General features: G+C 44.4%; 1 protein-coding gene across 2 annotated transcripts; it reads right to left on the bottom strand.

Moving 5' to 3' along the window:
• Nucleotides 1-3,372: 3,372 nt before the first annotated feature.
• On the bottom strand, nt 3,373-22,036 carry PSPH (phosphoserine phosphatase). 2 transcript variants are annotated; one of them, XM_043499429.1, is made up of 6 exons: nt 21,787-22,036; nt 11,928-12,085; nt 10,490-10,623; nt 8,025-8,170; nt 5,826-5,974; nt 3,373-3,567 (listed from the first exon to the last, which is right to left on the bottom strand). In XM_043499429.1, exons 2-6 carry the CDS (start codon nt 12,027-12,029, stop codon nt 3,457-3,459), a joined length of 642 nt encoding a protein of 213 aa, XP_043355364.1. In that variant the 5' UTR covers nt 12,030-12,085; nt 21,787-22,036; the 3' UTR covers nt 3,373-3,456. The 2 variants fall into 2 exon arrangements, with proteins under 2 accessions (XP_043355364.1, XP_043355365.1); XM_043499430.1 differs by having other exon boundaries at nt 11,928-12,082.
• Nucleotides 22,037-23,359: the final 1,323 nt, after the last annotated feature.

Below are 23,359 nucleotides of genomic sequence, written 5' to 3'. Positions count from 1 at the left end.
CCAGCTGCGCAGTGTTTATTATGAAAAAGGCGGGGAGGGGGGAAGTATACAGTATTTCAGTTTAGTTGGCCAACATTGCCATAATATGCCTTTTTTCCAAAAGCTTATTACTTCCACAAAGACATGCTGTCAGCTGATATTTACTTTACATACAATTTCCAAATAAGATACGAAGTTGCAAAAGTGTGTGGTGGTGTGATGTGGAATGGGGAAGTATGCCCACAGCCCTGATCCCTCAGTTAGATTTGCTGGTGTGGAGCCCTGCACTCATGTAGAGCCAGCAGATCGTCATATTGCCATGTTGCCAGATCCGGTTACAGGATCAGGACCCATGTTGGTTTGCAGAGTATGGCTTCAAATGATCCATGCTAATTTTATCAAGTGTATTCTTTTTGCATGTGGCTTATTTTTGCTTTTAATTACTGAACACAATCATTGCTCAGGAGAGTGAGGGATGAACAATGCCGGTTTGAGCCTGGCACTGCAAGCTTTAACATTCTTCTGATACTTCAGTCTTGACCCCTTGACCTACATCATCCTTGTTTCATTCTATTGCTAGGCCTCTCTTGAGTAGAGCTACTTAATTATGCCCGACTGTTAGATGGCTTTGCAGTGCTAGACAATGGCAACTATGCTGAATCCTGCATCTTAGCCTGTAATTTCCATCCCCTGTACTCTGATGCTCCAGTCTAGATGCCCAAACTTACGATTGATTGGCATCAGTATTTTCACCTTGGTCTCCGCAGGTGAAGAGCTAATGCACTAACCTAGTCAATTTGGCCAAGATAATACAGCATTTGAAAAAAGCACATGGATGACACACACATCTGCAGGGCTGCTGGAACAATTTTTATAGTGGGGGTGCTGAGAGCCATTAAACCAAACTGTAAACCCTGTATATAATGGAAACCTCTTCAGGTCGGGTAGTGCTGCCTCCCCCCACGGCACTCCTAGTTCCATCACCAGTGCACTTCTGGTTTTTCAACTTAATAGTTTCCTAACTTTATTATTAATTTCTTAACTTTAGTATTATTTGTATTGTGGTAGCACCCAGTGTCTCCTAGCCACCGTGCAAGCAGAATGAAAGACGGTTTGTGTGCTCAAGAGCTTATAATCTAAACACACAAGAGAGAAAGCATGGAGAAAGGAATATAATGCATGTGCTTGAGCACAGACTGAAGAACAGATTTTTCGTAAGTGAGCAATGGCTTTGCATGATTTTCCTACCTCTTCTGGGTCAAGTAGGGCATTTCCCTTCCCTCCTGTAACTTCTACTTTCTCCTATTCCCGTCCTGTCAGGGGAGTGCCTGCCTACTTACTTTACCCCTTCCACTGTTTCCCAAAACTTTCCTGGGCTCTTTTGTGATGGATCTTGTATGCAGTTGGACTGGCTCCTTACCTGTGGTGTGGAAACTTTCTTCTTGCTGCTGTTCTCACTGCTGTACTGCCTCTGATTAGCACTCTATGCTTTACAGAGCAAAGAGGCTAGCCAGGAGAAGAGAGCTTACTGAGCTAAATAATAATTCTTGATTCCACCTAGGAAGAGGTGTGGCTTGCTCTTTGCCCAATGGAGAACGGTTTTCTTACTTTTCAAAACAATCAAACCTGAAGAAATCCTGTGAAATATCAGGTACAATCCACGTTTCCATTTTCCATTTGCAATCACGGTGATGGGCGTGGAGAAGAATTTCAGAAGTACACTGAGGCCTCAGTTGTACAAACCCTTCTCCATATGCTTAAGTTAGTGCATTGACTTCAGTCAGACTACCCATGCTTAACATTAAGTAGGTGTATAACTGTTTGCAGAGTCAGGGCCTGAGTGAGTGCTGTAGCTGCTGAATTGGATGTTGGATTTCTTAACAAAAAACTCTCTCATGCCTGGAAACTCTACAGCTGCATCTCAGAGGAGAGCAGGAAAACACCCTGAATAACAACAAGCAAGAGCAATAGAGTTCTCTCGCCCTATTCAAACACTCCTACCCAAACAAAAGACTTATTGTACATGAGCTGTTCTTGGAACTTGCTGAGATTTCTTTCAAGATGAATTTAAAAGAGAGTATTTTTTGTAGGCCACTGTAGAGTCTTGTAGTAAACAGCCTGCTGTCTTGCCCATTGCTAGAGTACAGATGCAGATTTATCAAGCAGAGCAGATGTTGCCCTCTGAGTCAGCCATCATTAATAAAGGTCTGTTTGGAAAGACATTTTCAAAAATAAATCACCTTGTTGGGTTATCTGCTCCTTGCTGTTAATCAACTAAACTTGCTAAAGAACAAACTTGAAAGGAGTTGCCAAAAAAAGAAATCTTACGGTGATAGTGTGCTCATCTTTCCTTGGAGGAAAACCGACACCCATGCTGTGTTCATGCAGTATTTTGGAATTTTGTACAGAAAATGACTCACTTATTACCTCCCCCTCCTTGTGTCTCAGGCATATCTTTTATTGGACCAAACCCCCCACCTTGTGCATCTAATGTCCTGGGAGTGACACAGCTACAACTACACTGCATACATTTATCTCTGTCCTTTCTATACCACGATAAGTGGACATGTGAACTCTGAACTTTTGGGAGAGTTGCCAACAAGCATTCACCCTGAGCAAGCAACTGCACACTCAGGTGTGACCTCTGAAACTGTCTAGCCAATGCCCCCGGTTAGTTATCCATACATCACATAACTACGGGTGGCATGCCTCTGCAGGAATTGTGAGCCCTGACTCTGCTTTTCAGCAAATGGCAGCAGCTTATTTTTCACATTCCAAAGCAGAGTTTCTGCTCAGTGTGGCGTTCCTCACTGCTTTCCACACGGCAAACAAACGCATGTCAAAACCATGGCCCCAGATTCTCCACCTGAAGTGGTTCCTTTGCACCGCTCAGGCCAGCTGAGAATCCCTCAGCAGGAGGACTTCTCAACTAATGCACAGCCAGCATAGCTGGACCCTGTACCAGCTGCCCTACCTACCCATGCCAGTATCCAGGGCAAGGTGGGGATGTTGGGAGCATGAGGAGACAAAGTGTAGCTCTGATTGGCCAGTTTTCAGCTGGCATATGTTCTATAAGTGACCATAGCCAATTGGTGTTCTAGTTAATGCAGTCAGGCCACAGCCAGGGAGCCAATGGCTTTCCCTCCCTGTCATGCGCCAAGCAAATCTGACCCTTCTCCGGGAGAGCAAGGTGCCATTCAAGGTGAATAAAGGTAGCAAATGGGGCCCTTAGTGATTTGAAGAAACATACATTATAAAGTAACCGTAAACCAATAATTTATTAACAACTATGGGAATGGGACCACTTGCAATTTGAACTGCAGGTCCGAGAGGGAACATCTTGGGAAGTTATCTGGAAGCATCAAATTCAAACAAAAAAAAATCAGTACACAATTGCACAAACAAAAATATATTTAATTGCATTGTATATATTGATCTACTATAATTGTTAATAAAAATACTATGTTACTGTATAACTTATCGTTCTTCCAGTTCTTTAAGCAGTTCATCAAAGTGAGTGATGTACCATTTGGCTTTCTCCTTTACTTGTTTCCTGATTACATTTCCTCCAAATCCAATGAAGCCATCCTAGCAAAACAGAAATTAATAGGTTTGTATATTAAGCTTTCCACCAATGAAATGTGGGTTTTCAGTGTTCATATGTTAAATTTTTTTAAAAAGAATGAACTTATCCTCAAAAACTGTAGCAAAAAACAAAAAAAAAAATTGCCTTTCTATGTTTGTTACTGAGATGGATTTCATCAAAGGCTTGATCTTGCACCCTGGAAGTCAATGGGAACTTTGCCATGGGAGCAGGGTCATTCTCTAATACTATTGAGATTGTTCACATTCAAAACTTTAATGAAAAATCTGAGGAAAATTCATGTGACTTATGTTGCTACTGTACCTTGAACTCCTGATGGCCCAGTAGGAGTTCACAGGTGAATGTTTATGCCCAGTTCCACAATTATACCTGTACTGTTTATTTTAACTCCACTTACCTCGTGTGACAGATACCAAATGCAATCATTAACTAATAACGGCTCAAATCATTAACCAAGAACAATCATCGTTTCTAGAGCCTAGACAATCTAGATCAATGAAAATGCAACATTTAAACTTTCACTCTTTGCTGTTTCGTGAGAGATTTAAGGCATTAAGCAAATATTAATCTGGAATCGTGTGCATACACTTGCTGCCAAGGTACGCGCTGTTAGAATTAAAAATAATAGAATCACACAAGCACTGATGCTTGGAACTAGCATCATGCATGCTCCTTATAACACAGTGCTGATTTTATGGTATTTAGGGAGCACACCCCAGGCTCACATTAAGGTACATGCTTCCTGATTCTGATGGAGCAAGAGCATTAGTGTTCTAGGAAGGTACTTGACTATAATGGTAAGTTGCAAGTTAGATCCACACCTACTGTAAAAAGGTATTTTTTTTTAGGTTGTATTTTTAATTCTTTTCTAAATTATTCCTAGTTCTGTGAGAGCTGCCATGTTCGGCAGGTGTCTGCTCCATCCCCATGAGAAGTTATCTCTGGTGCAAGAAAGGATCTTGGTACCCACCCTCTAAGTCATCAGACTAGCACTCTTGCTCTGCTAGTATCAGGCAGCATGTGCACCAGAAGCATGCAGAAGCATGGTTCCTAAGCACCGTAAATCAGTGGCCCAGATTGGGATCTTGGCACTTGAAGGAATCTGTGTGGAAGCACCATGATACTAACAGGAATCTAAGGCCTGGTCTACACTGGGGGGGGGGAATCGATCTAAGATACGCAACTTCAGCTACGAGAATAGCACAGCTGAAGTTGACTTATCTTAGATCGACTTAGAATCACTTACTTCGCGTCCTCATGGCACGGGATCGATGGCCGCCACTCCCCCAATCGACTCCGCTTCCACCTCGTCGCCATAGTGGAGTTCCGGAGTCAATGGCAGAGCGATCTGCGGGTAGTGTAGTCGTGGCCTTAGTGTTACTCTGACAAAAGAGTGTGCTTGTGTGTGTGTGTGGTGTGTGTGTTTGCAAGCAATGCTTCTAAAAAAGGTAAACAAAGCAAGGATTGGCAAATCTGGAGATGCTGGCCACAGTCTAAAAGGCAGGTCGAGTGCTGAACAATATTGTCCAGACCAACTGGAAGGCATTACAGTTTGGACTGCTTAGTGGCACTGGCGGGGTTTCAGGAGATTTCTGAGGGAGTGCTGCTTGGCTGGCTTTCCAAGTCTGTTCCAAGCGCAATGTGAAAGAAGACAAGGAGCTGGGAGTGGGTCAAGGAGCAAAAGGGAGCAGTCGGAAGAGAAGCTTGGGGTGGGCTATAGGAAGAGTGATGAGTGTAAGGTGATAAACAGGATTATGATGTTTCTTTTCAGGTTTTCATATTAGGGGGCTGGAGAGGCAGGGAGGTGATGACCTCAGCTGCAGGTATGGGTGTTTGCTGCACCACTTACAAGCAGTAAGATCTGGACGGCTCTGCCAGCTCGAATGGCACAAAGAAGAGAGATGTAATGAGTGCGTGTGTGTGACCCAGAATGAAAGGGGTACATGAGTGAATGGCCTGATCCCTTGTTCCACCCTGAGGTGATCCCACTGCCTGCTGACAAAGAGAGGTGAATGCCCATCAGTACTTCCCCCTCTTGGTGTCAGGCAGGAAATCTGATCTCTGTCACAGCCTTTGCTGCTGCAAATAGCCCACCAGATACTGTTTCAAAATAGACTGAAAGACATTAATGATCCCCCTTAAATACTGTACAACAGTCAAACAGATGGCGTCTTGCCATTGCTTATATATAGATGTAAGAAAGCATTTGTTTAAAAGGGAAATCCAGTTCTTGGATACTCACCGCAGGGGGACATGCCTCCATGTCTGTAGCTCCATCTCCAATCATAACTACCTTCTTAAAGTGAAACTCTTCCTTCAGATGACTGATAACCTTTCCTTTTCCACCTGATTCAGCTGTTGGTTGTGTCTCATCAAACCCTGCATATTCTCCTAAAAACATATGGGGAGGAGGAGTTAGATACTTGGGCAGCATGTGCAATTGCTTCAGTGGGTTGCAGAGAATCACAAGTACCTAGGAAAGACACCAATGAACTCCTTGAAAATCAAGAGGGATTTTTTACATTGTCTATGGCCTTTTCATTAGGAAATAACTAATTATAGCCCAATCCCGAAGGCTTTACATGCATAAAGCCCCCACTGAATTAACTGGAAATTAAGCACGTTAAAAACTGTAGGATTTGACGTAAAACACTTTGTGGGTCTTAAAGTGCCACAAAGATGTGAATATTTTCACAATGTTGGATGCTGAGAAAAGGCAAAAAATTCCACAAATTCACAGATGCGTTGGGACAGGTTCTACCCTCGGTTACACTGTCACCGTGTAATTCAGGAGTGACCCCATTAAAATCAGTGGCGTACTCAGAGTAAGTAAGAATAATGAATCTCCACTAAGCCCAATTCTGCTCAGTTACACTGGTGTAAAATCCAGAGCAACTCCACTGAAGTCAAGTCCATTGAAGTCAATAGTTACTCTGGATTTACCCCAAAGTCACTGAAAGCAGAAGCTAAAAGAACTGAAGCACATAGTTTTAAAAAAAAGATTTGATCTTTTATTCTAGACACACAATAGACTGAACCAACTATCATTATTAGTAGGATATTTCCCAAGCTTGTTTCTTTACCCTAGCATGTTATGTTGTCTCAGGGAAAATAATGGCTTCCAAAGAACAATTTGTATGGCCAGAAATTGTTTCAATTGGATTTGTTTTGTTTGGAGGAGAGAGGGGAGTTTTGGGAGAAGAAAGGGTTTTGGGAGAGGGGCGGGGGATGACTTAGTGCTGGAGAAAGTTGCCGGCCTGACAGCACTGCAGTTCACAGTTTTCCATCCACAGAACAGCACACACCCCAGAATTTGATTGGCAGACATCAGGAGAGAGAGAAAGAAGAGGGGCTCACAATTTCTTGCCTGGTGCTGTGCCCGAACTGGCATTGAGACGATGCAGGCTGGATGGTTCCAGCAGAGCATGGAATTTGGCTGTAAAGCTACTACTGCAACCCATGCTTCATTTTCTGTCTTGCATCCTGTGACTTTTTAAATGCTTTTATGTCGCTAAACTGCCTTAAACCTGATCTTTCTAGGGGAGCATGGGCAGTTCAGTTTCCATTCCGCTCTCCTTGGCCTCTCTACTAAGACGGTCAATAAGGGACAATCAGTGCCACTCGTAGTGACAGTATTTATAACAAGAAAAGGAGTACTTGTGGCACCTTAGAGACTAACAAATTTATTAGAGCATAAGCTTTCGTGAGCTACAGCTCACTTCATCGGATGCATTTGGTGGAAAAAACAGAGGAGAGATTTATATATACACACACACAGAGAACATGAAACAATGGGTTTATAATACACATTGTAAGGAGAGTGATCACTTAAGATAAGCCATCACCAGCACAGGGGGGGAAAGGAGGAAAACTTTTCATGGTGACAAGCAAGGTAGGCTAATTCCAGCAGTTAACAAGAATATCAGAGGAACAGTGGGGGGTGGGGTGGGAGGGAGAAATACCATGGGGAAATAGTTTTACTTTGTGTAATGACTCATCCATTCCCAGTCTCTATTCAAGCCTAAATTAATTGTATCCAGTTTGCAAATTAATTCCAATTCAGCAGTCTCTCGTTGGAGTCTGTTTTTGAAGCTTTTTTGTTGAAGTATAGCCACTCTTAGGTCTGTGATCGAGTGACCAGAGAGATTGAAGTGTTCTCCAACTGGTTTTTGAATGTTATAATTTATAACATAATATATATATAATTATAATTTATATAATTTATAGTATTTATAACGTGGACGCTTGATCACAAGAAACAGGACCAAGAACCATCAACGTCAGTTCAGAGAGGCCATTCATAGAAGCAAAATGATCATATTTCAATGTGTTTATTTTCTATTCAATTCTTAAGCCACCATAGCCCACAATCCTACTTCAGCTTGAAGTGAAATGGTGACCATCAATGAGTAGAAAAAAGAGCCATCCAATCACATCTTACCATTAAAGTAAAACTTCAGCCTATTGGCAAACACGTTTGCTGTTGGAATGTTCACCTGTAAAGCGACATGCTCCACAATGCTCTGAAACCCTCCGGATATTAAGAAGACTTGGATGCCTCGCTGATGAAGCCTGCTTACCAGCTCCCTTATAGGAAAAGAAAACACAACAACCAGCCCTGAATATCTAGCAAGATCAAGAAGTAATAGAGAGGGAAGGAGGAATCCCAATTAGATCGTTCATTAACAAAGCTGACTACAATTTGCATTATCCTTGTTTATTCAGGAATTGGGTTTCAATACCATACTTCAGTGCAGTTTTAGACTTTCCCTTCTTCCTTTGCAGGCTCCCATAGAGTTTGTATGAAAGGAGCTATAACAAATCTGTATTATATTGAGACACAGACTGGCAATTAGTTGCTCAGAAACTAGTGGATCAGGGAACTGATTTTCTTGACATTCAGGTCAATTTTCTTGACATTCAAGTCAATTCAGATAACATTTTCTTGACATTCAGGTCAATCCCTGTGAACAAATGAGAACTGATCCAGCCCAGAAATTGTCCAGAATGTGGGAATAAGACCATCAAAAAAATCCACAATATGCAACCAATTTAGGCGGTTGTGTCCAGAGCACCAAGCTGCACAGAGAATGTGCTTAAAGTTATCTAAAGCAGAGGTTCTCAAACTGTGGTCCACGGACCACCAGTGGTCCGCTAGCTCCATTCAGTGGTCCGCGGATAGTTCCCTCTAAGATGCTCACCTGGGCGGCCGTACACTAATTAGGTGCCTGGACCCTAGAGAAGATGCACCTGTAAGGTGAGGTGGTGGCCTTGGGGGGAATAGAGGGTAGGTGGGAGGGGGCAGTGGGGTGAGAAGAGGGGGTGGGGGGAATTTGGGACGTGCAGGGCTGTGGAGGCCAGAGAAAGAGGCAACTTTCCCCAGTTCCAGGGCTGCAGCTGCCAGGGAGAGACTGCCCTCCTTTCCAGCCTCAGCTCTGTAGCTGCTGTGACAAGGGAGAGACCCCCCCTCCCTCCCAGTCCCAGCTCAGGGGCTGCTGCGGCGTGGGAGAGAGGGCACATCTATTGCATTAGAAAGGTAAGACTACTGATATTAAAATACGAGTTGTGTGCCTTTATTTGTAGACCAAAAAAATGATAATTTTTTTTCAATATAGCACTTTTAGCCAAAGCACTTTACCGTAGTTAGCTAACAGCAAACAAATAACATTTGGAAAGATCATTAAGTGGTCCGCCAAGACCCTCAGCAATTTTCAAGTGGTCTGTGGGGGGAAAAAAAAAAGTTTGAGACCCACTGATCTAAAGCACAAGCTGGTTTTTTTGATTCACTGACCCTGAGCTGTATCACATCCTAGGGAACATTGGACAGCAACAGCCTTCCTATAGAAAAAGGCAATAGCTACAGAAAAGGAATCACCAAAAGCTGTATCGGAGTCAAAAGAATTTCACACACACACGCTCCCCCGTCTGTGAGGACAATGGGAGTTGAAGGCACTCAGCACCTGGCAGGATCTGGCCCTAAAACAAAAGACCAACAAGCAGCAAAAGCAAAGCAGCAGAAGTGGTAGCAAGAAAGGAAGGGCTAGACCACAGACAGGAAAGTACAGGGTTAAAGCAGAGGAGCTGTGTGAACAGTGAAGCGGAGGGAAAAAAGGAAGAGGGTGAGTGTAAATAGAAGAGAATCGTGATTCCAAACAAGGACACAATGTGCCCTTTGTGTTCTTGCCACCCCTACAGAGAGAGCTAATGTGTGTTTCGGTTCAAGGAGAAAACGCTGATGCAATATCTTCTCACAACACTGTTTGGTATTAGAGAATTAGAGCCTGCTAGGAGGGCAGTTTTCTAATAAGAGCCTTTTTTCAGCCACTTTCTGCTTTGGGGCAGAAAATACCTCTTAGGTTGAAATGAGTTATGCTTACTCTGAGCCCCAGTTCCTTTAAAACTTCATTTGTGACTTTAGTAATGAATTGATAGCCTTGAAGAATGGACTTCTCTAGATGGGCCCAGTCCTGGGATCTGAATGCCCTCACCACTTCACAGGGTCAGATTCCGTATCTCCAGAACATACACACCTAGGGCAACAGCAGTGCAATCAAGGGGCCACACGCCTGACCTAGAAAGACCACTTCTAAAGATGACGGGATAGATCATTGTCCATAACCATTTAGTCCTTGGCCTGTGTGCTGAGACTACCAACAAGGATGCCCCTTACTATCAACTGAAATGGTGCTTGCTTTGATGTGGACACTAGTCCACAGAAATGGACTCATCTCACTGTAACATCCCAATTTGAACATCACATACCATGTAAAAGTTAAGCCAGAAAACATTCTGGGCCAGATCCCCAGCTGGTGTAACTCCACTGACTTCACACAGCTATGCTAATTTACACCAACTGAGCGTCTGGCCTTCTGTGGTTTTGGAAGGCTCACTTGAAACACATCTTACCTTATCCCTGGTGTGAGCTGAGGAGGATGTTCTGAAATTAGTTTTTGTACTTGCTCCCAGGAGGGACGTATAAGTCCTAGTCGTGCCGTTAAAGCAGCTTTGAATGTCACAGAGCCTCCCATAGCTCTCCGTGTCCTAAATTGAGATCCAAACAAATCCGTGCAAATCAATTACACTCAATAGGAGATGATTTGTCACAAAGACTTTTAACGCAAAGACTTTTAACTGAAGAGGAATTATTCATACTATAACGGGGTTCAAAAGGGAGCTAGATAGGTCCATCAATAGCTATTAGCCAGGATGGGCAGGGATGGTGTCCCTAGCCTCTGTTTACCAGAAGTTGGGATTGGATGACAGGGGATGGATCTCTTGATGATAACCTGTCTGTTCATTCCCTTTGGCGCACCTGCCATTGGCCACTGTCAGAGGACAGGATACTGGGCTTGATGGACCTCTGGTCTGACCCAGTATGGCCGTTCTTATGTTCTTAAGTGCCATTAGTTCTAGGCTCTGTTGTGTGCACATTCTGAAAAGGTATGATCTGATGAGCTGAGAAATTTGCATGATATTTAGGAACTGCTGCCAGATTTCAAATCCCCCTCCAAAAATTTTGTGGCGGTTCAGATCCACCTCTAGTTACAATGGAGCAAAGAGGGACAGCACTCTAACATGGCAGGTTGAAGTTACCTGACCGATATTACTGGGAAAAATACAGAAGATGGGCAGCAAAGAGCTTTAAAAAGAAGTGGAGCTGAACTGATGATGGATGACTACTTGTTAGCAACTCATGAAGTCTGAAGTTTGTAAGGTATTTATTTACAGCATTCACGAACAGCCACTTTCCCCAAGCTCAGTGGAAGAGGATCATTGATACTTCTAAAGATAAATGCTGTGATTTAGGAGGACCATGAAGCAAAGCAGATACATAGCCCTGACAGGGAACCCCATCATGCTGTACATGAGCATGGCTGAACCAGCTGACAAAATCTTTATTTCTCCATATCAGACCAGCATTCCTTAAGTAAGGGCCTGATTCGTCTCCCTATGAAGTTAATGGGAGTTTGGCTGTTGGCAGCAATGGGGGCAAGATCAGGCCTCCGAATGGCCCAAAATGTATTTTCTTTCTTTCACAAAAAAGAGGGACCAAGCTGTGCTACTGTTTTGCAAAGTTTAACTAAAAGCCCCTTAACAAAGTAGGGGCCTGGTGTTCATTGGACAGATGCTCATTGATTTGAATTAACGTTGGCTCAGGCCCCATATATCCACAATTCCAAAATGTAAGTTAGCATCAGTGAACACTGGACTATTTATTTTTACTATGATCCTCTTTAACCTATTCCATCCCTGATGTATTCAACTGGCCAGGGGATAGCTGAGCCCATTATTACTATTGATGGCTATTGCACATGAAATAAATAAGGCCGAACAGTGTACATACCATTTCTGCCCAGCATCCCCCAACTCCACAGACTTTCCAGCTCATCAATTCCTTCTTCCTTGATGACTGTACTATCCACATCAAAGCATACTGCAATCGCATTGCGGAAGATTTCCTTCAGGCTCCAGGAGGGAGGTCACCTTCTGGGAACCTTCCTGCTGCAAGAGAAGAGGAGAAGTTCTTTCTGCCAGTCCATTGCACTGCACTCTGTGTTGAGCCATCTAAGAACTGATCTGTCATCTGCTAGCTAGTGCTGAATGCAGCCGTGTAGCAAGCCCTTATTAATGAGAGTAGGTCAGGGTTGAAGCCTGGCTCATTTCTCTGATTTGCTCTCATGTGGTGCCTGCCGGCTGATATTCAGTCTGAGTTCAAGGCTGGAGATTTGGCTCAGCTGTTGATTTGCTCTTTGCAGCGGCTGCCAGTTGATGCTGCAATGGGGCTCAAGCTTATAGTTGTTGCATTAAATGTCAAAACTATCTGAATCCAACTCTCCTGCAGGGATTGTGACATTAAATTCCAGCTCACCCTCTCAGGTCTAAGGAAACAAGACTTCTCACCCCAAGGACTTGTAAGAAGGACACAGGATCAGACCCTGGTCCAACTAAGCCCTGTGCCAAATGCTCCAGGGATGGTGCAAGAAATCCCATAAGGACAATTAGGGATTAATCTGCCCAGAGGCGAAGTTCTTCTGCTAAACCCAGCAGACAGTAAAACATAATTCTTTTTATAAGTCCTACTATCCTCCTGGTCCCAGTGAAGTTGACCCAGGACATCAGTCACAATGTCATGACACAACAACCTTTTCCTCAGAGGACTATGTTTAAAATTAGAAGTTGAAAGTGTCACTCAGCTGGACAGTCAGGGCGCATAATTACTGCTGAAATACAATAGCTTTCCCTTTCTTTGTATCTGTCACTTGGCTGTGTTGGGCACAGTTAATTCTGCAGATCAGAAACACAGGATTTACAGTTGGGTATTAAACAGCATAAGTATATTTTCCTGCTATCCCACAAATCATCTTGTGCTTTTTCTCTTTATAGGCAAATCCAAGGTGTAATTCCATATTTAGCAATCTGTTTGTATTTGGGAGAAATACTCAGTGCTACAGCTTTATACCTACCCCCACACCCCAGATGTTTTTGTTGGCTGGTTTGTTTTGGGGTTGATTTGTTTTCTAATCACCAATACTTTCTACTATACATCCCGGCAGTGATTAACCTGAATCTTCCCTGTTCTTCCATCTGGTGTCATGTCACACAGCTTCATCTTTTCTTTTCATCACACTAAACTGTATGCAGATTTGTTTGCCTCTTGTGTATTCGTCTATAATTTGATGGCAAGATGCCCTACAGCTACTTACAGAGGACCTGCCTGGTTCCCACAGAGAACATATTTCTTGTCCTTTTAAAACACACTTCTTACACTTGGGCTCCTAACTGTGCCAGTGGAGATGGGGCCCTGATCTTCACATACCCAGCTCTGTAAGGGCCACCTTTAAAGTAAGAGATGTTTTGATTTTGTAAGAAAGCAATTGCTCTGGAATAGTTAAAAAAGCTGCCAGTGGATGCAGTGGAGGAAGTGTTTTAATTTTTTCCAGGATAGTCTCCGCACCTCTGCCCAATATATATATCAGAAAACTCACGGTCAACTTCTTTGCCACCTTGCCTGCAAATATACTGCTTGTGGCATGATCCTGGTAAATTCACGAGTTAAGAAGGATTGAACTGATTCATTATTTGGATGGGAGACCTCTAGGACAAGTAGGTGGTAGGATTGATACCAGCTGAGATACAGCAGTACTGAATAGTTAAAGCAGTGAATTAGATGTCAGGAAACCTTAGTCATCTTATTATTTCCCATGCTGCCAGAGCACCTGTGTGTGACATTTAATAAGTCTCTTCACCTTTCTGTGTCTCAGGGCTTGCTTATAGAGAGTTTGTGCTTGGCAAGCAGTGGTGTAAATCTACAGCGCACTAGCATGCTGCAAACCAACTGGCGGTGTGGACCCTGCCGCCACGCACTAAAAGTGTGCTTTGACCTATTGCTGTTTCAAACTCTCTATATAGACATGGCCTCAGTTCCCCAGTCTATAAATAGGGATAATACTATTGCTCACCTTTGGGTAGGCTACACATAGTTGAGATGTTCAGAAGAAAGCTGCTATTTAAGTCCATCTTATTGTTGTTGGGCTAAATCCTGAAGTTGTCACTCATTTATTACTCAGTCCTCTCTTGGACAAAACTCCCAGGAGAGTGATACAAAATTTATCTGAGGACTAATTAAAAACCAAGTAAGAACTTGGGGACAAATTCAGCAGTCCTTAATTGAGCAAAACTTCCATTGACTTTAACGGGCTCTTCATGCTCTAGCTCCACATTATTATACTTTACCATTAGTATAACCACAGTACCTAGGGACCTCAGTCATGGACAGGACCCCACTTTGCTAGGACTCTGAAACCTCAAATAAAAAGCGTCTGATGAAACATAAAGAAGGAGGTCCTGCTCGCTTATCCGTCCAAGACCTTTCCTTGTGAAAGAGGCATTAAGCCCAGTCATGTGGCAGAATTCCCATTTGAGTACTTGCATTCCACCCTAGCTACATCCCAATACGTTTTCAATTGGTTGAGTTATTCTTCACTTCCTGTCCTAAACAGTAGCCTTCTTACGGAGCTCTGACTCACCATTTCTCCATGGCAGGAGTGGGCAAACTACGGCCTAGGGGCCGTATCTGGCCCTTCACATGTTTTAATCCAGTCCTCGAGCTCCCGTCGCAAGTGGGGTTGGGGGCTTGCCCTGCTCTGGCTCTCCAGCCAAGGAGCGGGGTTGAGGGCCTGCCCCACTCTGCACATGCCATAGCTCCGCATGGTTCCTGGAAGCAGCAGCATGTCCCTCCTCTGGCTCCTATGCGTAGGGGCAGCCAGGGGGCTCCGCGTGCTGCCCCCGCACCAAGCACCACCCCTGCAGCTCCCATTGGCTGGGAACCACGGTCAGTGGGAGCTGCAGCGGCAGTGCCTGCATACGGGGCAACGTGCAGAGCCGCCTGGCTGCACCTCCGCATAGGAGCCAGAGGAGGGATATGCTGCTGCTTCTGGGAGCTGCTTGAGGTAAGTGCCCCCCCAGAGCCTGCACCTGACCCCCTTCTGTGCCCCAATGCCCTGCCCCAGCCCTGATCCCCCTCCCACCCTCTGAACCTCTTGGTCCCAGCCCGGAGCACCCTCCTGCACCCCCAGCCCCACCCCAGAGCCCTCACCCCCAGCCAGAACTCTCACCTCCCCCCCTGCACCCCAACCCCCTGTCCCAGCTCAGAGCCCCCTCCCGCACCCTGAACTCCTCATTTCTGGCCCCACCCCAAAGCCCACACCCCCTCCCACATCCCAACCCCAATTTCCTGAGCATTCATGGCCCATCATACAATTTCCATACCCAGATGTGGCCCTCGGGCCAAAAAATTTGCCCAACTCTGCTCCATAGCTATGTGCGTAAACTGTTATCTCACGTATTGGCATTTGTCTCGGGTGAGATTCCTTGGAACAGGGTCCTTGTGTTTTGTAAAACATGCGTGTTTATGGCACTCTGCCCTGCCAGTGGATGAATGGCTGTATATACCCTGTGGAAAGAGCTTTGAGATCCTTTGGGATGAAAAGATCTATGAACAATTATTGTAATAACTGAAAACATATGTACTACACACACAGTCATCAAAGAGACTGACTAAGTCTTGTAAATGTTCATGTAGTACACAACTAACCGAATAAATAGGAATGCTCCAGTCCTTCATTATGAGACAGAAGACAACAGCCAAAGATGCCACGCCGAACAGGTGGAATAAAGTCTGTGGCTGAGAACAGGTAATGCCTTATCTGTAAATGCTCATGTGTATTTAGCAGGACGCTATCAGCACGGAGTATGAAATATCACCACGAGAGGCAGAGACAGAGATTTAGCTGGCAAAAAACACCTATTAAAAATAAAACTCTCCTAAGGCACCTGTGAAATAGTAGTATGTGCAACATATAGTCTGTCTACCTGCTTTAGGGGTTTGTGTGGCACACTCCACAAGAACCAGATTGTGACTTCTGCTGTGCACTCACACAGGGATATAAAGGGATGTAAGGAGTCCCCTTACCCTCCTGCACCTATCTGTACCACAGGTAGAAGTGTGAGGAGCATGGGGAGAGCAGCTGCTGCAGGGCTGCTATTCCCCTCCCACGTAGGTGGGTTGGGAGTGGGCAGGTAGGGCAGAGGGAGTGGACAGAGCTCTGGCTCAGCCCCCACAATGTTCCAGAAGGCACAGCTGAGCCAGTGTGGAGGGAGAGTAACCTGTGCCAAGAAAATGGCTGGTGCAGCCTACTTCTCTCGGGGCACTAGGAGGAAGCAGGGACTGGAGTCTGACTCTGGGGTAATGCTGCTACGCGCTGCCCCTCACTCAGGGCAGATTGTAAACTTCAATCTACCCCCAACACTTAGCCTACAAACTCTCTGGAGTGGGGACATCATCACGTACTTTTCTGTTATGCACCACTTACACTTATGTAATTGCATAAAAAACACATAATATAACAACATTACATGGTCATGGCATGCAAAAGAAACTTAGTGCTACGACATAGCTATAGAAATAAACCATAAACCGCCCTGCAATACCTACAGCTTGGTACTAAGCTAAGGTTTCTCAGTGGGTGGGTATGTGACTGAATTCCAGCTTTACATTGCATCAGCCTTAACTTGAAATTGACTCCATATCTGCCTGGTCATGCCATTACTGGAATTTTTTGCTTTGACTTTGGGGAAGAGTTGCAGAACCATGTGTTGTGACATGTGATTGAGCAATAGAATTGAAAAGAGCATGTACTGACATTTTTGGGAGAGCATTTGGTTAAAATCCAGTCTACAGAAAATTATGAAGTCCCTCAAGAATTCAACCCTGGCTATGGATGCCAGTTTTAAAGTTTGCCCTACTGGACAAACATGTTGCCTCAGAGTGGCATGACATTTGTGTCATGATGTCCCAGTGCTGATCTATCCATATGCGAAGTTATCATGTTGCATCGTGAGAATGTGAGGTTGCATTGCAATGTCACATCACGATGCAATGTCATCCTGTGGTGATACAGCATTGCCAAGTGATGATGTAGTGCCAACCTGAAATATATTTCAGGCTATGCCTCCTCAAAATCTGATGTATCCTGTGAAAACTGGGATAGGCAGAAACCCTAATCATGGGCGCCAACTGGGTTCTGCCTCTCCCTGGGATCAGCGCTTCCAGTTTGCTCCCTTTCCTGGACATTCCCTCCTGTGACGTAGCCATTGCTGCTGACTTTGATGGACTGGGATATAGGATCGAGAGAAAAAACATTGATGCGAGCTGTGAAGCCACTACCGAGACCAGCACTTCCTTCTCTTTATTACATGCAGTGACTCTTTGGAAAGTACTTTAAGGCCATGCTTTGTGGAAGGAGATGCTTAGGTGGTATGATCTTGATCCCCGAGGAGAATCCAGGCTTGATGTGTAAAATAGGGCAGATGTTTCTGATCTCCTTTGGCCTGCAATTTGCAAAATAGCTGGAAAATCATCCCACCCCACAGTACAGCTAGGATTTTGAGTCATGGGCTAATTGTTGGGGGCATTTGGGGCTGCTGATCAAAAAGGTAGTGATGGAGGCTTTGTGGGGTGGGGCAGCTGGCGCAGAGCATGCCTGGGGTAGGGAGGCTGGTGCTACTGCAGTGAGGGGCTCATACGTCGGTACAGCCAATGCTGCCGGAGTTGGTGAGGGTTGATACACTTCAGGTGAACTGGGGTTCTTCCTCTTTTGTCCTTCAGGCCTGCACAGCTCAAGGGGTCACCTCAGCTCTAGGGTTAGGAAGCATCATTCCAAGGGGCTACAGAACCAGCTTCACAGAGTCTTGAAGCCATTTCCCTAGCCCTAGAATTGAAAGTAACAGGGGAGCGGGTAGAGCACCGAGCTGTCCTGTGACCGGTACCAGACAATAGGGGTCAGGGTGGGGGCAGAGGGAGCAGTCACAGCGTCAGCCCAAACTCTCACTGGGCCCTCCTGACCCCGTGATTTTGCCACACCAACCAAGCACCGCCAACCACTTGTAGGTCACACTCCACCCATTAAGGACCTCTTCAAACAGAGCACAAATGCATGGAAGTGGGGAAGGAAGACACAGGAGGAAGAAGACAGAGGTGGTCTCTAATCTGACTTTTCTCCAGGGCTGAAAGCAATGCCCTGCACCTTTCTCTCTGGCAGTTCCTCAAATGAGGTGGAGTACAATGATTATGAGCACAGCCTGCACAAGCAAGGAGTTGCTAGGTTATTCACAAGCAGGTGTTGTTTGGAAACACATAAGCATAAAGACCTGGACATTGTGCAGACATATGGTGTACAAGATCTCAAAAGGAGTGGAAGGAGAACTGAAAACTTTGTCAAACTTCCAAGCAGAAGACATGAGGAACTCTTGTGTGTCTGGCTTTACTCCAGAGGCCCACGGTCCAAGAGCTTATGTAATCTTCTAAGGCTGACAAAGACCAATAGCATTGAGAAAAAGAGAATCTACTAGCATAGATGCACTGAGGTTTGTGCAATATAAACAGAAAAGGATGAATTCCCACAACTAAGATCAGTTAGGCCTATCTCCATGTGAAAGATGCAGGTAAATCAAATTGGAAAAGCCTGCCTCCTTCCAGCACAATAACTCCTCACTTAATGTCACCCTGCTTAACATTGTTTCGTTGTTACATTGCTGATCAATCACAGAACATGCTCTTTAAAGTTGCGCAATGCTCCCTTATCACTTTGTTTGGCAGCTGCCTGCTTTGTCCACTGCTTGCAGGAAGAGCAACCCGTTGGAGCTGGTGGTGGGGGCTTGGAACCAGGGTGGGCCGGCAGCCCCCTTATCAGCTCCCGTAAGTTCTCTGTGCGGCAGCCACCGAGCAGGCTATAAATTGCCGGGCAGTTCAGGTGTTCCTCCCTGCACTGCCGTGTGCTGCTCCTGCCCTCTGCCTTGGAGCTGCTCCCCAAGCCTCCTGCTTGCTGTGCAGGGGGCGGGGGGAAGAGGAGTGCTAATGTCAGGGTGTCCCCCTTCCCCTGCTCATGCACCCCATCTCCACAGAGCGGGGTGGGGACGGGATACGACAGGGCTCAGGAAGGAGGGAGCTTGCTTGCAGCAGCTGCTGTCTCAACTTGCTGATCTACTTAAAAAGGCAGTGTACTTAGAGTGGAGTCAGCGTACTTAAAGGGGCAATGCACGTCTCTCTCTCTCTCTGTCACACACACAAACACACAGTGTGTGTCTCTGTCTCACACACACATGCACACACACACACACACACACACCCCAGCACTTTGGAAAGTAGAGAGAATGGTGTGCTCCAGTGGGATAGCGTGGGTTCATCACCCCTTTCAGTTTCCAATGTTTGCAGCCACTGCCCTGCTGTGTCTCCTCCCTCCATTTGTGCTGCCTTGTCGAGTGTGAGGCTACATTAACAACAATGTGTTAATCCTTGAGGGCTCAGCTGAATGCTAGTTCATAATTTAGCGGTAAGGCATTCCCTGGGAAATATCCCACCCTCTGACTCCACCACCTCAACCAAGCTTCACAATCATCATTGCTGTGTACAGTATTAAATTGTTTGTTTAAAACTTATACTGTGTGTGTATATATATATATATGTCTTTTGTCTGGCAAAAAAAATTCCCTGGAACCTAACCCCCACCCCATTTACATTAATTCTTATGGCGAAATTGGATTCGCTTAACATTGTTTCGCGTCAAGTAGCATTTTTCAGGAACATAACTACAATGTTAAGTGAAGAGTTGCTGCATTTGACTTCTGGAAGGCAGGCTAGATTTCTGACTCGGTCATTTTAACTTTGGAAAGGTTCCACACCGCAAGCATTCATACAAGTCTGATAAGTGAATGGAAGAAGATGGACAAAAAGGTGAAAGAAGAAAATGGGAAAGAGGAGAAGCCGGGGAAAAGGAAAGATCAGAGAAGATTTAAGAGAAGAGAGTAAAGGTTCAGAAGAGCAAAGTAGCACAGTTGGGGGAAAGGAAAGATAACGATGAAGAAAAAAGAGGAACAAAGAAGGCAGTGGCAAGAAAGGGAAAGTAGATCTTTCTACAACCATCTGGATTTGCCAGAACACCCAGAAGCAGCACTGGCACATCCACAGTTTATAGATGAGTTCTGTTACATAACCTAGAGGTGATGGAGCCAGTGGATTAGGACTAGGAGTTATGCAGTGCCAAACGTTACTGTTTAAAGAAAAAAATTGAAATATTTCCAGTTTTCTGACCCTTTGAGGAAGAATGTTTTGTACATTATAAAAAGCAAAAAGTATAAATAATACTTCAAGAGGGAAAAGGGAATGATGTTTAGAAGCCATGTGGTTTTCTGGCTGCATTTATTTCTAGCCTGATGTAACTAGGCATTGATTTGCCTAGTGAGATCAGAAAACCAACATCCCAATCTCACTTCACTTGTTATCATATGTTATTTTCAGAAGTGCTACCCATCCCCATCCACATTGTCACTTTTTGTTGCATTTACACTTGTTGCCATAAAAAACTGAAGATCAGCTCAATCTTAGTGAAATAGTTACCAAAAGTACCTCCTTAAACAGATCATTAGGGCTATGGTGCACATCACAAACAGTATCTGGTGTCTCCCACCACCCTTCCTTTTCAGTGAAACTGTAAACGGCTTATCAATAGTAATGGACAGCACAAGAGGCCTGATTTTGATCTCACTTACACTGATTTAACCCTCGTGTAATATCAATTACTTCAAAAGTTACTCCTTGTTTACACCTGTGTATATGAGAACAGAATCAATCCTGAGATATTACTATATTCACATGGCAGAACTGAACCCTGGTTTGTTGCACAGATGTGAAATTAACTCTTACTATATTAAATTGTTTCTAGTGTACTAAAGAGAAATGAGAGTCAGGAGTAATGGGTTCTAGTCTTAACTCTGCCACTTACTGTGGGGCTTGATCCAACTCTCACTGAAGTTAATGGGAGTCTTTCCATTGACTTCAGCTGGTGCTGGATTGGGATGCATGTTAGGATGAGGCAAATTACTTAATCTCTCTGTGCCTCAATTTCCCCATCTGTAAAATGGGAATACAAATACCTACCTCACAAGGTTGTGGCGAGGCTTAATTCACAATGCTAGAAAAGCACTTTGAGCTTTTCAGATGAAAGGAGCTATATTTGAGCAAATTATTATTAGCAGTAATTACATTAAAAGACCAAATAATAATACTCATTCAAAATAATAGAGCATGGGAGTCCTAGGGAGTTTTTGGTGCACAAGGACTAAAGGATCCAGGTCCTGGTATCACTGAGCGTGGTTCAACTTGTTGATTTTCAGTTCAGCTTTTAAAGGAAGCAATGTAAATAAATATTTGCATTTTGAATCAACAGATGGGTTACTTGCAACTGTCCGTTGACATTTGACAGCAATGCACACGGGTAAATTGCGTTAAATATTTTATAAAAAATAGATGAGAAAAAGGCAAAGGAGACCAAATGATATAGCCATAAACATAGGACCCCGTCAGCTTTTTGGGTAGTGCTTTCTTCTGGTAAAGTGATGATGATTCCCCTCTATGGGATTGCATCATTCATTTACACTCTTGTTACAAAACTGGCATCTCACTGTCACTGCATCTGGTGTAAGAACACAATCATACCAACAACAACAAGAAATACCCGGAAGGTTCTGAAAACTAAGTCCATCACGTACTGTCTGTGATACAAACCAAATTGGGAGCAAGATGGATATGAGGTTTCAGAGAGACATCCCCTTTTAAACAGAGAAAAAAAACAGTCCTTGTGACTTACAGTACTGTACTGCCCGTGCTTGCTGTTGCTGCTGCTGGAAACCTCCTGGTTGTGCAGGAAAAGAAATGATCAGCTGGGACCTTTGGTCATATATATACAAAGGCACAGGCTGATCAGGAAGAAAGCTGCATTTTCTAAATAGCTCTTTATAATCTGCTGAGTGAGCACGGCTTTGTTTTTAATCTTTACATGCATGAAACTAGAGGTGTTAAACTGTTTGCTGTCAGTCTTAGGAAAGAGAGGTGCAATCTGCCCCCTTTGGAGGAGGAGCGCCTATAGCCCAGCCCTTCTAGCTCCCTGGTTGGCTAAGGATGTACCGGCAGAGAGAGCATTGCAAGGAGAGGTGGAGAGTTTGCTGGTTTCGTATGTCACTCTGTGCCACAGAAATTTATCAGGGTTCTGAAGCCTCAGCAAAATAAACCAAAAGAGCTTGGCACAAAAACACAAAGAGGTGGGTGTAGGGATGTTAGGTGCCATGGTCCAGGATTACTATTCCTAGTATGAATGGACACAAATCAGACGTCAAGAATTATAACAGTCAAAAACCATTTGGAGAACACTTCAATCTCTCTGGTCACTCGATTACAGACCTGAGGGTGGCTATTCAACAAAAAAAACCTTCAAAAACAGACTCCAAGGAGAGACTGCTGAATTGGAATTAATTTGCAAACTGGATACAATTAATTTAGGCTTGACTAGAGACTGGGAATGGATGAGTCATTACACAAAGTAAAACTATCTCCCCATGTTATTTCTCCCCCGCACCCCACCCCCCACTGTTCCTCTGATATTCTTGTTAACTGCTGGAATTAGCCTACCTTGCTTGTCACCATGAAAGGTTTTCCTCCTTCCCCCCCCCCCCCCCCCCGCTGGTGATGGCTTATCTTAAGTGATCACTCTCCTTACAGTGTGTATGATAAACCCATTGTTTCATGTTCTCTGTGTGTGTGTATATAAATCTCTCCTCTGTTTTTTCCACCAAATGCATCCGATGATGTGAGCTGTAGCTCACGAAAGCTTATGCTCTAATAAATTTGTTAGTCTCTAAGGTGCCACAAGTACTCCTTTTCTTTTTGCGAATACAGACTAACACGGCTGCTACTCTGAAACCTATTCCTAGTAATGCAAGGCAAGGGATACGGTTACAAAGACTGTCCCCAGAACTAAGGATAACTCAGTGTTTATATTTGTAACAGAAGAATTCTTAGTCAGTGGAGCTAAGCTGATTTACACCAGCTGAAGATCTGACCCCTTAAATTATCCAGCTTGGAGCTGAGGAATATCTCCAGTCTCACATGAATTGAGAGACACATGGTACCAAAGAGATGTAAGAAGTATTGGCCTATTTGAAGATTAATGTAGCCCCCTTGTACACGTAGGCTTTCACTAAATTAGCATGGCCAGTTCAAGCACAGTTCAGCTGAACTTGCTTTAAACAGGGTTTGAAAGGCCAGCGTAGACATCTCTGATACATATTACACATGAATATGGAAACAGAGGAAGGAATTTTGAGGTACCTGTGGAGATTTGGGAACAGATCCTCAGCTGATGTAAACTGATGTAGCTGCATTGG

Source organism: Dermochelys coriacea, chromosome 17 (assembly GCF_009764565.3).
Source record: "Dermochelys coriacea isolate rDerCor1 chromosome 17, rDerCor1.pri.v4, whole genome shotgun sequence".
NCBI lineage: Eukaryota > Metazoa > Chordata > Testudines > Dermochelyidae > Dermochelys > Dermochelys coriacea.
Note: the sequence above shows the minus strand (reverse complement) of the source record. Positions and strands in the feature narration are given on the sequence as shown.

Excerpts from the sequence above, each read along its gene's own strand:
- PSPH (XM_043499429.1), bottom strand. The coding sequence starts at position 12,029 with ATGCGATTGCAGTATGCTTTGATGTGGATAGTACAGTCATCAAGGAAG. Across the intron at positions 8,171-10,489 it reads CAGCTCACACCAGGGATAAG|GGAGCTGGTAAGCAGGCTTC; the intron begins GTAAGATGTGTT and ends TTTTCCTATAAG. Across the intron at positions 3,568-5,825 it reads TGGAGGCATGTCCCCCTGCG|GATGGCTTCATTGGATTTGG; the intron begins GTGAGTATCCAA and ends CTGTTTTGCTAG.